This window comes from Ischnura elegans, chromosome 7 (assembly GCF_921293095.1).
Source record: "Ischnura elegans chromosome 7, ioIscEleg1.1, whole genome shotgun sequence".
NCBI classification, from domain to species: Eukaryota; Metazoa; Arthropoda; class Insecta; order Odonata; family Coenagrionidae; genus Ischnura; species Ischnura elegans.
In genome coordinates, this window is record NC_060252.1 from 101,711,992 (window position 1) to 101,727,809 (window position 15,818).

Consider the following 15,818-nt stretch of genomic DNA (forward strand, 5'->3'; position numbering starts at 1 on the left):
GGAATCCAAATGCTCTGCTCTCTTAAGTCATCATAGTGTCAAATACACAATAAAATGCGAGATATAAATCTTAGAAGTTGTTTCTAATTTGTATTTTCAGCTATTTTCCCGTGGATAACACAGCCCAACTAAAAAAATTTGTTTGAAAACTTTTTTATTTTAATAGCTGATCTTTACAGATTATTATGTGCCGAATCCAAACCTGGCCTTAGTTTTTTTGTATCACCTATAGTTTCCAAGCAATATGTATTTGATATTTAGTCTAATACCCCTATACAATATATAGGGAAATCAATGAAACACTGTGTTACATCATAAAATTGTTTATATTTACTGTTCACTATATCGTGATAAAATTGTTTGTATTTACTAAAGCGTGATAATACAGGGTTGACTTGTCAACTGGAATTGGTCGACATTTTCTTTCCCTTTTTTCCTTGAAGCATCTTGTGTAGCTTTTTCCGCAATGAATCGCTTGCTGAACTTCTCGGTGAAGTACCAACAGTAATCCTCCATTATCTTTGTTCATTAGACCTACTTTTTCAATTTTATTATAACTATAAAAAAGCTCTTAAATTCTAAAAATATTGCTTGATTTCATAAATTTAACTGTAAAATGTGAATAAATGGTGGGTGATACAACTTTAAAACCATCATATATGGATCCAGCAACTTTAAAAACATAAGATTAAGGTATTTTCAGTAAAAAAGTGTTTTCATTGTTGGCCTGTGTAATGGGTTCCTAATTTCCAACTATTGGGACCAAAATCAAAGTTAAATTCTTTTGTAATAATACAATTATAAAGGCATGGAAGCCAAGCAGGCAGAGAGCTTGGCTTCTGACTAGAGGGTAACAGGCCCAAATCCCTGGTGAAGCCTGTAGACACCCTTAAATAAAATACTTGAGTGCAAGGTAGCAGAGGGAAGAGAATTGACTCCCCTTTCCAGAATGAGTGAAATTCGTACGCTTGATGCTTACCTTGGGCTAAACCATACCTTTCTCAACCAACCATCACATCAAATCATTGAGTGAGGAAAAATTATTGTAATTCTGATTTTATTTCCCTTGTATGTCACAATCAAAGCATATATGTAGGTATTCGATTTGATTAGAGATGAAATACTACGACTGATTTTTTTTCAAGCACTAGAAAATCAACAAAATTCATTGCTTGAATTAATCAGTTTCACTACACAGTGGCACAAGAATTATGATTGATGAATGCTCATATTTTCAGGTGGACGTGATAAGGAAAAAGTCCATCCTTTTCAGTGAGATTGAACCATTTTCATACAGAATTGCAAGTGCACTCACCAAGATGGGCTTCCAAAAGGGGGACTGGCTCTACTTTGTGACCTATGAAGTAGCCCTCATCTATGTGGTACATATTGGTGTATGGCGGTGCGGTGGTGCTGTCCGAGGCTGTTATCAGAATGAAGAAGAAGGTAATAACAGAGATTTTATTCTAGCAATAACTACAGCAGACTCTCGATTATCCGGCTGTGGTTTATCCGGGTTACGGATTATCCGAGCATGATTTTCACTCTCGCTCAATTTTTTCCGCGAACTTTATAAAAAAATAAAATCGGACACAAAATCATCGGAATTACTGCATTAATGCGTAATTTAAGCGATCGTGCGCTAGCTGCATTCATGGGGGCACCGTGTCCCTGTTTTCCAAGCTCTCCGTGATCACGGATACACGTCCCGCAGCAGTTGCAACCCGGGCAACTTGTGAGAGATGCAACTACGTGGCGTGGTGCCTGACAGTGTAGTTTCTGACGTCGAGCAGTGGTTTTGAAGCATTCGTGCAAACCACTTTTCCATGGTGCTATGCCACTTTTCTGTATCCGTGATCACACAGCCACGGATACGAGTACAACCCTGTTATCGCCGCTAAAGAGATCGCAAACTAGCAAAGAAAGCTCTCATTGAGTCCGGGAAGCACTCTAAAATAACAGAATACCTGCATAAATAATAATGCATTGTTTGTTTTACGTAAATTATGATCATTACAAGACATTTAAGTGAAAATTTGGGTTATACGTGTTTTCCGATTATTCGTGCCGTCCCTCCCAATCATTAGCCATTGGGATAATCGGGAGTGTACTGTACATGAAATCATTTTCTATAATCCCTGTACCACCAAAAAGAAATTGAATGCTGAATATTTCTTGAAAATTATTAAAAATCACAATGAATGAAAGAATTTTTATTCACTTATGCTTTGGGGTAACCAATAGAAGCAAAAAAAAAACAAATTAAATTTCCATAATCTGCTAAGAAAAAAGTAGATTTATCTTATAAACAAAATTTTCAATATCAACAACACAAAAAAATATGCAAGTTTAAAGGTTTTAAAGATATAAAAAGAAAACTGTCACAAGAAAGGAATAGTTTAGCAACAATAACAAGAGAAATAGAAAACTAACTTAAATGTAAGTCCTCAAAATAACAGCTCTAGTATGATTAATTATTCACAATCATTGAAAATATTGATAATTATAACACGGCATCTCATGAGATAACTTCCATATGGCTCATGAATGCTACTTATGCTGCTCATGAGTTTTATATGAGTGCATATCCCTCCTCATTTTTTTAAAATCAGAGTGTTCCAAGCATAAAATTACATAATTCATATGTATTTGGTTTAAAATTTATCAAATGATTCAGTTTATCCATAAACTCATCATTTTTGGTGTCCCTATGCTGCAGAGGAATTTCAAAGGCAGTTAGAAGAAACGAGGGCCCGCTTTGTTCTTTGTGATCGAGAAACAGCTGCAAAAATAAAGAGAGTCATCAATCGTCTGTCTTGGCCTGTTACTTTATTATCAGTTGGTGGCGTGGTGACTGGTGCTACATCCATTGAAGATATGATTGAAAAAGATGATGGCTCAGGTAAGTGTATTGCCATAGCAGCTATTACAAAAACGCACTTAAACCTTTTTAAATATCATATAAAGAAACTCAAGGGTGTTGTTCTTTTATTTGAAATGAAGTTTATATAATCTTTCATCATTGTATAATATCAATATCTATTGAAATAATTTTAATGGGAATTAATTGATGCTTTAACAATTTTTAAACTACCAATTAATGCAACAGACCCCAATTAAGCAGAGAAATTAAATAAATATACATATAAAATATAACTTTCTTCTTAAAGTATTCCAGAAAAAATTGTCAGAATCTAGCCCAAATTTTCTTCTGGAAGTAGGAATTCAAGTACATATATATTCACGTAAAATTATATTAAAAATCCACATCCAAGGAAGTGAAAATATGTATTCAACTCTGCTGAACAGCATTAAAATATTTCAAGCTGTGTTGTGAGAAATGCTCACACTTTTCATGGGTGATTACACTCACCCAATGGCATTTCACCACATTTTTATGTATTAAGAATTTTAGATCTTTCGGCCACGTATAGATTATTTATAATATGTACCAGCACTAAAATGTTGCATAAAAATAACGACATAAAGGCAGTGACTGTATTTGAAGAGAAATTTTGCGAAAGAGAATAATCATTGTGTCATACACTTGAATGAGTCAAGAGCTAACACTTCTATGTGTTCAAAGTTGGGGTTTGCTCTCCGTCTGTGGCACTGTGGACTGCTATTAGCATAATATGCTCAGCAGTCCGTACCACCTTGTTCGGAATAGTCCTCAAATTTCCACAGGGGAGAATGACGCCTCGGTAGCTTAACTGGCAAATGCACTTGACCAGAGATGGGAGATCTGGGTTCGAATCCCTGTTTGATTTTTCCCTGTGGATTTTTTGCACAATTTGTGCAATGCAGGTGAATCCGTAAAGTTATCACCATGGCATGTCCCAGTATGTATACTTAAATTAGAATACAGTAAAACCTCTTTACATCGTAATGGAGGGGACCAAAATTTGGGCAATTTGATGTATGGAGATTCACTATAGAGAGGTTTCAGTGATAGGCACCATTTCTTCATATCCTTTGGAATGGAAAGGCACTACATTCTGTCTTTTAAACCATCATATTGATGCGTTTAATAAACATGCATGCATTAGTGAACATATATTTATTATTTAATGATAACACATAGTGAGCGCTATCGCGTGATTTTTACCATGATTCGAGAGAATACGATGTGATCTCTCTTAATTCAACAATCTCTTAAAATGATTAGGATAGTTGGATATCTTTTTTCTTATTTACTGTCAGGTATGCTCTCATATGGAACAAAATGGCCATAACTAACAGTTAACATATGAAAATTGCAGCATATTAAAGGTGTAAATGAAAAAAAAGGGTGAAATATTTATTGCTGAAAATGTCATTCCATGTATGCAACCGTGGCTGCATTAATGGTTTATAGTTGTCTCGGTACAATTTTCGGAGGTAGTTAAGCAGTCTCGGGGGTTTCTCCTTGGTATGATAAGTGAAGGTTTCATGAGATAAAGAGGTTCACTGCAAAGAGGTTTGCCTATAAATTTGCATGTAAATCTAGTGGGACCATAGGGGTGGTATGAAGTATGGAGGTTTATGATGTAAAGAGGCTCACTACATAGAGGTTTTACTGTAATTATTTCTGAATTACAGCATTCCCTCGGGATGTAAAAATTAACCCTAAGGAAGATGTTATAACTGTGCCAAACACAAGTGGCAGCACAGGGAGACCAAAGGGTGCTATGCACACTCACCACAACATAGTATCCTTCATGCAAAACATGGGAGGGCCAAAAAAACTGCAAAAGTGAGTATGTAATTATGGCATTGATTTCCTGGTAGGTTTCTTTAGAAAGTTTTGCTAATCACCCTATCAGTCCCCATTTCCGTAATAGAGTAGTTTCCCTCATCAAAGAAGACGAAAGGCATTGATTACGATTCCTTACCCACCATTAGTGTATTCATAATATATAAATTATTTGGTTTTAGAAATCCCAGTTTAGACGAATGGCAATGGTCAATTTTAACCGCCTTTGAAAAAGTCCAGATTGGCGCCCATGCGATGCCACTCCACGTGACGTCACAGGGACCTAGTTTCTATACAGATAGCAGTTTTACCTCATCCGAGGTTACCAATGCCTGCATGAGGCATAGAGCTCAGGGAAACATCTCTTAATAATCACCTATTAAAACTGCCTAAGTTTGGAAAGTTTCCTTCGTTTGATAAGGTACCAATAATCCTTATTTAAGTCAAGCGCTACCTGCTAGCAGGGTACTCTACTACCTGCTAGCAGCCTGCATCATATTAGTGCTTTTTATTGCCTAAATGGAAAGATTATTACTCCTGGAGTATGTTTTTCATGCTTTTAGATTTTTAATGACGATATCTATTTTTTGCGGTTAAATGAAAAGTGAAAATTTTCAAGCACGCGAAAACACAACGGCTAAGTATGAATGCTGGGAAAACTCCGTGTGACTTCATTCTGGTTCCCACTGTTGTCGTGTGAGGTGAACTTGGGGCAAGGCTTTGAGCGCTCACACTATGCAGGCTTGATACGATGCAGTTAGCGCTTGGCTTAAATAAGGATTATTAATACCTTATCAAACGAGGAAACCTTTCCGACCTTAGCCAGTTTTAATAAATGATTATTAAGACATTTTTCCCTGAGCTCTGTGCCTCATGTATGCATTGGTAACCTCGGATGATGTAAAAATCCAATCTACTCATATAGAAACTAGGTCCCTGTGACGTCACGTGGAGTGGCATCGCATGGGCGCCAATCTGGACTTTTTCAAACACGGTTAAAATTTAACATTGCCATTCGTCTATACTGGGATTTCTAAAACCAAATAATTTGTATATTATGAATACACTAATGGTGGATAACAAATCGCAATCAAAGCCTTTCGTTTTCTTTTGATGAAGGAAACTACCCTACTGCAAATCAGTTCAATGGAAAAACATCAAGTAATGAATTTGTTCTCTAGAATAGCCAAAATTTAGGACATTACCCATGTCTCTGGAAGGAGAGGATCTTCTGGAGATGGCACAGGTGGATAGCAAGGATCTTTGGTAGCATGTGCTTCAACTCCCACTGACGGCTACCAACATTGTGACTGACCACTGACGAGAGAGGAGTCATAACTGTTGCGTGATGATAGATGACTTCAAGTCCTCTCTAGTGACTGAGTGACAATAGTCTCGCTTGTGCCATTATATAGGAAATGTGAAACTGGGATGTTTTTGACAAAGGGGAAAGAGAAAAGGAAGGTTATCCATTCTCGAAAGTTTAAGGTACAAATCCCGAGGCATAGTTTGACACAGCTGGCTATTCTGAGATGTCACACAACAATATATTTATGCCTATTTTTGGAAATGGAAATATTCCGTTTCTAGATCACTGCACTGCAACCATGATAAATATAAAGTAAAGATATAATTAGAGACAAATTTGGCTCTATGTATTTGAGCTTTTGAGAAAAAAAATAAAAATATGTTTTCTCTATCATAAATATTTAAATTAAACATTGTACCCTGTATATTTAAACGCTTAATTATGTTTTTTTTTTCAGGGCTCCAGAAACAGAATCTCTATTGACTCTAATGGGAAATTTCTCTGTCGGAGCTTTCATGCACACTTGCATGGCAATAATATTTGGATATTCACTGATTTCCATTTCCAAATACAATAAACACTCATTCATGTCGCATGTGTTGAGCTACAAGGTGAGATAAGGCATTCTATTTTCTATGAAGAGTGGAAAACTAAGCATTAAACTCACCCGACAACTCTTTAAAGGGAGTCAATGAAAAATATCAATGACTTGGCAATGAGAGAAATACATACCACTAATTTGATGCAGAGCCAATAATTATGCATGTTGTACACATTATTTTTGTATTGCATGACTAGCAGAGATTATTTAAAACAGTTTAGTGGGCATTGATCATTATAATGAGCCAATCTACGAAATAAGGTAGAACTTTCACCCAACATTACCTTTTTTTTACTTCCCTGAAATTGATTCCCAGGTTCAACCATGGCTAAAGGCCACATCTTGCCTATCAATATTTATTTAAGAGCTGAACGTTTTCTTCTTGCAGCCTAATTCAATTGCACTGTACCACTACGTTGCATCATGGTTGGCTAATAGTGGAGAACTGCTGAAGCATGATATGTCCTTCTTAAAATGCATAATTTGTGGAGGATCCATATTTGATATTTCAACATTACAGAAGATTTCTGAAGCAATACCACACATTAAAATTTATCAAGTAAGTATATTTCTGGATATCCCCTAGAATTCTAGATCATGTGAGCTTATGCATATACATACAATAAATTTCAATAGGGTAGTTTCCTTCATCAAAGAAGACGAAAGGCATTGATTGCGATTTGTTACCCACCATTAGTGTATTCATTACATACAAATAATTTTGTTTTAGAAATCCCAGTTTAGATGAATGTCAATGGTCAATTTTTACCTCATTTGAAAAAGGCCAGATTGGCGCCCATGTGATGGCACCCCTCGTGATGTCACGGGGACCTAGATTCTATACCAGTAGATAGTAGTTTTACATCATCTGAGATTACCAATGCATGCATGAGGCACAGAGCTCAGGGAAACATTTCTTAATAATCACCTATTAAAATTGCCTATAGTCAGAAAGTTTCCTTCGTTTGATGGGGTATTAATAATCCTTATTTAAGCCAAGCGCTATCTGCTAGCAGGGTAATCTATGCTACCGCCATGCTCGGCAGCAATCAGCCTGCATCGTAGCAGTGTTCATAGCCTCGCCCCCAGGTAGCCTCACACAGCAGCAGCCAGACATTACACCGGATTTTCCCAGCATTCATACTTAACCTCCTGTGATAGAAAATTTTCACTTTTCCTTTAATCGCAAAAAATAGCTATCGTGATTTAAAAATCTAAAAGCGTGAAATATGTACTCCAGGAGTATTAATTTTTCAATTTAGTCAATAAAAAAATAATCGGAAACCACCCTATTTGTGAATTCCACTTTCCTTGAGTATATATGTGTTTTTTTGCCTTGACTGCCACACCCATTCATCAGTCACATGCATCATAAATTATTATTTGTAAATGTGAAGTTAATTTAAGATCCCTCTATAGTCCATGAATATATCCCTTCATTTAAATGCCAATGTCCTTTAGCACCAATCTTTTTTGGACCCATCTCTGGCTTCCATAGGCAGATTTAGGGACACATGCCTCCCCAGATGCTTAAGCATATGCAAGATTTTTAATATGATTACATAACATTATGTTTGTTTTATTTTAAGCATTTCAGAGCCTTGAACATTTAATTTCATATTATTAACTTTTATATTGAAATAAAGAGAATATTTTGTATACTAATTTTGTATGTATATTGCTCTCAAATATGAGACAACTGTTTGCCTGCCTGGCCCCTGTGCCCCCCAGAAAAAATTCAGGATCTGCCCTTGCTGGCTTCTATGTGCAGGTTTAAATCTATTCAGCAAGTATGAAGCATGACATTCCTCCCCCAAGAACTCATACTAATTTGATGTGCAGAGGAAGGAAAAGATATAGCTAGACTCTCCAAAGGAGTGAAAAGAAGATCTATTTATGCATAAATATTGCAAGAAAATTAATAGCAGGGGTGCATACCAGCAATTCACAAAAATTAATTTTTATTTTATTTTTGTGTTCATATCTTCAATTATTTTCCTGGGCTTACAATTTCCTTATATTGTTTTGAACTTGAGTCATCTAAGTTTGCCAAGGAAGTTTAGAAATGGACTAGAATATCGCATTGCTGCTACACAACTTTTTCTGTGATGACTTAGTCACTAACTCTAAAAGCAAATGAACTGAACTTGGATTTCCATTCATTTTCAATAGAACTGCTGGAGGTACAGAGTTAGATAAAATAAAGTTATTGGGCTAGAAGACTGTGATAATAGAAGCTTAGTTCTACCAATCTGTATTCCAGGACCATAAATTAATATCCAAAATCCTAATTTTCCCAATAATTAATTATTCAAGGATATACTGTCTGACATACATGCATGCTGATATTTATTGAAACTCATTTTGTTTCTCTCATTTATTATCAATTGTATAAAGTTGAAACCCATCTCACAATTAAGTTCACAAGGCATTGTAAAATATAAGCAGTATAGATAATGAATGAAACTCTTTGCAAATTCCACTTTAAAAGTGAAAACTGAGTGAAAGTGATGAGAGAATATCATCAAAGATATCATGCCACAAACATATCTCTAATATAATATTCAAGCACACAATAATTGCCTAAGAAAATAATTACCTAGATATAACTTGTGATAATTTATACATTGTTCAGCCATAGGTCTTATTGTTGTAGTCATATGGAACATCCGAAACATTGGTGGTAACTACAACAGGATCACCAGCTTGTGAAGGAGGATGCCCATCCATTGCAGGATTGAAAAAAGCAACAATCAAGGAAGGAGAGAATACAAGTAAGCCAAATTGGGAAAGTTGGCAAAAAAATTATTAAAGTTACAGTTAATCTTAAAAGGGTACTCCCTCAAGGATCTTCACCAGATCATGTTCAAATTTTGTTAGGTAGTTTTTGTTTCAGCCGCCAATGCTCGATACTCTACAAGATATAGGTGAAGGTAAGCACTAGAAAAATACCTAAATCTATGCAATCCATTTAACAACAATAGCCCCGTACACTCCTTGCACATTACACATTTTTGCCCGTGCAGGAAAAAAACCGCACAGGTTTAAATCTTGGCCAGTTGCTTTTCATACAGTACGATTGTAACGGTACAAAAAGACTATTATCAACAGTACTGGAGACAGCTCCCGCACAACTGAAACCATCTAGTGTGAAAGTTTGCATTTGTTTGCGTGGATCATTAAGCAGAAAGACGAAACAGTAGTCATGTGGCCCCAGTGGCTCTGTACGGCTGCAATGTAGCTAAAAGTCGCCCGCAAGTGCAAAAACGTGCAAGGAGCAGGAGTGCCGACTTAGAAAAAATATTGGAGGGGCCAAAAGCTCCCCCGGGAAATTTTATAAGTAGCGAGTTTTAAGTTTCTGAAGTATTTTAGAAGAGTCATGTGATCAATATTAGAACCCTGATAAGTCGAATCTCGATATCTGGACTCTCCGGGGAAAATCGACAAGCCTGAAACATTTTTTCCTCGCACCCATTACAAATTTTTGAGGGGGCTCGGGCCCCTCAGGCCCCATGGAATCGGCGCCACTGGCAAGGAGCATTATACTCCATTGCTAGGATGAAGAGCAATGACAGTGTATTGTTGTGCTGTGGATTGCATAAATTTAGGTATCTTTCTTGTATATACTTTCCTTTGTAACGTCCTGAAAATTATTGAGTGTTGGCCGCTGAAACCAAAACTAAACCTCATGGGTATCCATTCCCTATTACCAAGAAAAAAATTGAACAAGATCTGGTGGTGACACTTGAAGGCTTTCTCTTGTCAGTAACAGTAACTAGTTAAATTTAAAAGTTACCATTGTCTGAAAAAGCTGAATTAAGATAGTGTTAAAAAAAATTTTTATCCACCATTTCTCATATTTCTGACCAGTAGTGCCGCGAGGGGGGGTTGTGGGGGATAAATGTTGCATGTTTGCATGTGTTTTATGCTTACCGCCACGTACGCTAGCGCCTTGAGTGGCTTGTCTTGTAAGCACCTGTTTTCATCACTTGCTCTCTCCCGGTCTAGTAAAAGGACATGATGCACTTGAAAACTGCTGTCTCATTACACAAGAACGGATATTATTCCCTGCTAAGTATGAAAAACCCTGGTCACGTTGACCAGAGTCACAACAGTAAAACTTCAGAGACTTCAGAGAAATTTATAAGTTAAATCCATTTTTCTCAATTGCATTAATATTACTTATAGAATAGTGTAAGGATTTATAAAATGTCCCTCAGAAAGCTGTAAAACTCACCATTTTTTGTACCATTTATCCTAAAATTTTTCTGGAGAGGGCCCCTGTACCTCCCACTTATCCTGACGGGTATTCCATACCCCCAAGCACCCCAATAGTAGTTGTGCCTAACAGGGGGGCAGCTAAGAATTAAGGCCAAGGGGGGTTTTAGGCACAACTAATACTTTGGGGTGTGAGAGTATTGCATACTCACCAGGGTAAGTGGGAGTTGCAGGGGCCCTCCTCCAGAAAATTTTAAGATTAATGGTTCAAAATGACCAGTTTTACTGCTTTATGAGAGATGTTTGATTAATCCTAACACTATTCTATATGTAATACTAATCCATTAAGTAAAATGAATTAAACTTAAAAATCTCTCCAAGCTCTGGGGAGGGTTTTATCCCCCAAAAAACCTCTCGCTGAGCCACTGGCTCTTAAAACCCCTCCTAGCCCCAATTCCTAACTGTGCCCCTGTTTCTGACCTCTGGTTCCTTTTTCCTTCCTCTGTCCTCCCCCTCAAGAGGTGTGCAGGAGAAATGTCTCGGACTTACAGACCCAGCACTTAGGTTGTAACCCTGCGGGCCTGTCCTGCGTACTCGATTCCGTTAACAATAAATGGGCATGTTGTAGCAATTTAAGTATGGGTTGGAAGTTGCAGTAAACTTTTGGAAAAAAATAGCTTATAAGCGGGAAAGCTATCATTGTGATTGCAACAGACCAATTTATTATTTTCATAAAATATTTTGCATCGGTAGGCCAACATTGATGAAGTAGAAATATGAAAGTTAAAAATTATATAATAATTTAATTATAATGAGCATTAAAAACACTTCATCATAGAGATGTAAAATAAAATGTTTTCAATGCATTTGAAGAATACATAAATATAATCTTTTGATATTTTTTATCAAGACATTTTCTTTTGCTTCTTTCAGGGATACATGTGACAACAGGAGTGCTCTTCCCTCAAGCTGAAGGAAAGGTTAGTATTTTGTATAACTGATCATTGCATCGATTGATAAAAAATCTTCTGAGTGAACTGATACATCAATTAGCCCTTGAAAATAACATTAACTCGTCAAGTTTCCAAAAATTGATGAAAATAAATGCTGATACCAAGGGACCACCAGTGGTGTAGCAAGGGGGGGGGGGAGGCTCCAGACCTCCCCTGAAATATATATAAACACACTTTGCATCACAAAAGAAAACCAAATAGAGTAGAGTAGTAGAACCGGAACCCGGGTAAACCGCAGCCAGATATTCTGGAGTCTGCTGTATTGACAAAACATGAATTTACAATAGAATTCTTTGAAAAATGAAGTTTTTCTAATATAAAAAAGTGTTAAAATTAGTCTAAAACCCTCAGTACCTGTTTTTTTAATTTTCCCTCCTGGTTTTGGATCCCTCCTGAACAAAATTCCTGGCTACGCCACTGGGGATGACAGGTGGAAGTTACCACTGTCTTATGCTCTCATACATTTTTAGTAAATCAGGACTCTCAATCATTTCTGGGCTAACTTTTGCATAATTTGGCACAACCATCACTCCTCATTCTGGGATCATTGTCAGGAAAGACCATTCAATAGCTCCAATCATTGGCATAACTATAATAAGGGTGGATGAGGGGGATAGATTCCCCCCAAAGCCTCAGAGAAATGAAAAAAATATTAAAACTATTGTCTAGTTTGGACATATAAATCATGTTGTGATGCTATTCCGCATAATCACGAGTGAAATACAAATTTTAAGAGCCAAAATTCTGTAAAATAGATGTACATATATAAATACGTAATTTATGTCCAGGCATGCCATTTTTCAACAATAGGTTAGTTTCCTTCATCAAAGAAAACGAAAGGCATTGATTGTGATTCGCTACCCACCATTAGTGTATTCGTAATATACTAATTATGTATTTGGTGTTAGAAATCCCAGTTCAGATGAATGGGAATGGTCAATTTTAACAGCATTGAAAAAGGCCAGATTGGCACCGATGCGATTCCGCTCCACGTGACTTCACAGGGACCTAGATTCTATACGAGTAGTCAGGAGTTTTGCACCGTCTGAGATTACCAATGCATGCATGAGGCACAGAGCTCAGGGAAACATGTTTTAATAATCACCTATTAAAACTGCCCATGGTCGGAAAGTTTCCTTCGTTTGATAAGGTATTAGTAATCCTTATTTAAGCCAGGCTCTACCTGCTAGCAGGGTACTCTGCTACCTGCTAGCAGCCTGCATCTCAGTGGCGCACACATCCTCACTCCAAGGTCTCCTCTCTTTGCGACAGCAGGAACCAGAATGACGTCACACGGGATTTTCCCAGCATTCATACTTAGCCATCACGTTCTCGTACGCTTGAAAATTTTCACTTTTCGTTTAATCACGAAAAATAGATACCGTCATTTAAAATCTAAAAGCATGAAATACATACTCCAGGAATAATAACCTTTCGATTTAGGCAATAAAAAAATATGTAATAGGAAACCACCCTATTTTCCCAGAAAATTTTTTTCCAGATTGTTGCCTGGGGGGCAGGTCACCCCATGTGCCCCCCAATTCATCCAAAGCATATTCCTTGTTATGCCACTATAGCACAAGATATGAATGAAAGTTCTACATCTAATTGACTGAGAAAACCTAAAAAACAAAAAAAATCAGTGAATCAAGTTTTGAAAAAAGCAATCTATTATAGCATGAACATGATTGTTGATGTGCATTCTTCCATTTCAGATAGTAGATGTAGATACTGGCCATGCTCTGAAGAGAGGTTCTATCGGAAGGCTCTTCCTCAGATGCCCTTTCATAATGAAAGGATACATGAGCCATGAAGGTGAGAAGGTGAGCAATCAAAGTTGCTGACTACATATGTATTATGCTTGGCCAAATCCATGCATAATTCATATGCTTATGGTGACTGAATAAATTGAATGGAATTGTACTATTTTATAAAATATTGATGAAGACTTCATAAAGACCTGCAGTAAACCAGACAATTTTGCCACTTTTTTCTTTTTCAACTGCTTTCGTGTAAATTAAGGTATAATAATGATTTGAAACCATTATAAATAATTAGTCTTGGTTTCTACTTTCCATATGTGTGAAAAAATGACAGCCTAAGTAAAAGTTTATGCGTTAAAAAAATTAGGAACAAACATAGTTGGCAAATATTCCCTGGAAATGGGGCAACTTTACCAACTGAGTTATAACCAGTAACCAGTTATGACCAATCTCAGTAAAACAATGGAAAAAAATTCAACTTTGAAATACATATAAGTTAAGAGGTAGCAAAGATCTCAATGGGATTTGTACAGGTTGAAACAAAGTTCAACTGATGTCATTTGATTTATTTTTTTCCAGGAAAATACCTCTGTAGTAGATGCTGATGGATGGTATGACACAGGGGATCATGGATTTTTTGACGAGTCCGACAATTTATATATTGTTGAGCGGAGCAATCTGATATTTAAATACTATATGCATCAGGTAAGGAAAGAAACAAATAAGATTTTTGATTAATTTGGAATTGTCAATGTTGTTTGATTTTGTATGAAAGTCCAATCCCTTAGTTTGTATGTTTGTATGAACTATGAATATCATAATATTTGCCTAAATACATACTCTGCAGGCCCAGAACAGTGGCATAACTGGGGCGGATGTCCGGGGGGTCCGGACTGAATCTTAAAAGAAAGTTCCTTGTTTCTCACTCATTACAATAAAAAGTAATCACCAATACCTGATATGATATGAAATATTTTTTACCATTATAAAAATTGACTATATGTTCTAAATTTTCAGAGCATACTTAATTTTTTTAACAGACATTGTGGGCATCCTTGATTCAATTTGATTAACCATATAATTTTTATCGAAATAACTTGCCTGTCCTCTTACCATTACAAGGTCGTCCATAAATCCTTTTTTCATACTCAGAGGATTTTAGCTAGAGTTATCACCTTCCAAACCATCTGAAATTCTCTCATCCATCATAACTTCATGTATTAATATGTACTATGTGTACTTCAGCTAGTGGCACAACGAGGGTTGGGGTTTTGGGGGGTAAAACCCCCCAAAGCTCAGAGAAATATTTTTTATGAAATTATGTGATCTTAATTAAATTTTATCTGAGGTATGTAATTTAATAGGATACTATTATTTAATGTCATAACTATTTAAACTTTTTGTCTATTATTATTATTATAAAATACTTTAAGTTTAATCCATTTTACTTTATTGGATTCATATTTCTTATAGACCAGAGTAAGTATCAATAAAATACCCCTCAGAAAGTGGGTATCCTATACCACCAAGGCCCACCAGTATTAGTGCCTAAAACCCCCCTGGCCTTAATTCCTAGCTGCACCCCAGACTTCAGCAGCCTAGTGTGCTTTCTCTGATTGTCTTTGAACAACTTCCTTTCATCTTTCACCATATTAGCTACAATCATGTACTCTTTCTATTCTTCCACCCACCTCAGTATCATAATGAAAATGGGTTGCTATGAACAAGGGTTAAGTTTGGCAATTTAATTAATTGTTTAGAAAATTTACAAAAAGAAAATTTACTACCTTAACCCTTAGAGTGCCGGGGAGCGCTATCGTGCTCCTCCTATCTCTTGCAAAAATTGCCAGGAGTGCTACTGCACTCCTCATGCAATGTCACTCTTAGATGCTGATAATTAACTTATCACACAATTGTCAATATTCATTTTATTTTAACATTAACTATTTTCTTTAAATTATAAAAATTAACTCATGTAAGCCCGATGTACCGGGGATTAAGGTGTAAACATATTCCGGACACGCATTAATGTAAAGGGAGTTTATTGGCTCCAAGAAAAGAAAATATATTTTACAATACACTGTGACACTGTTAGTTATGAAGCACTGACACTCAGCCGACACGCGCGTAAGTCCTTATCACCAGTCCTCTCTCTCTGTAGAACTGACTGTACTTTCTC

General features: G+C 36.4%; 1 protein-coding gene across 1 annotated transcript in view; it reads left to right on the top strand.

Annotated features, from left to right (window-relative positions):
• Nucleotides 1-15,818, top strand: part of LOC124162673 (4-coumarate--CoA ligase-like 5) — a 58,415-nt gene that overhangs the window by 16,152 nt on the left and 26,445 nt on the right. Inside the window, exons 3-11 of the mRNA XM_046539275.1 lie at nucleotides 1,239-1,446; nucleotides 2,720-2,902; nucleotides 4,582-4,735; nucleotides 6,502-6,655; nucleotides 7,034-7,204; nucleotides 9,302-9,419; nucleotides 11,797-11,843; nucleotides 13,592-13,699; nucleotides 14,219-14,344. Coding sequence (XP_046395231.1) covers nucleotides 1,239-1,446; nucleotides 2,720-2,902; nucleotides 4,582-4,735; nucleotides 6,502-6,655; nucleotides 7,034-7,204; nucleotides 9,302-9,419; nucleotides 11,797-11,843; nucleotides 13,592-13,699; nucleotides 14,219-14,344 — 1,269 coding nt within the window. The remainder of the gene's footprint in view (nucleotides 1-1,238; nucleotides 1,447-2,719; nucleotides 2,903-4,581; nucleotides 4,736-6,501; nucleotides 6,656-7,033; nucleotides 7,205-9,301; nucleotides 9,420-11,796; nucleotides 11,844-13,591; nucleotides 13,700-14,218; nucleotides 14,345-15,818) is intronic.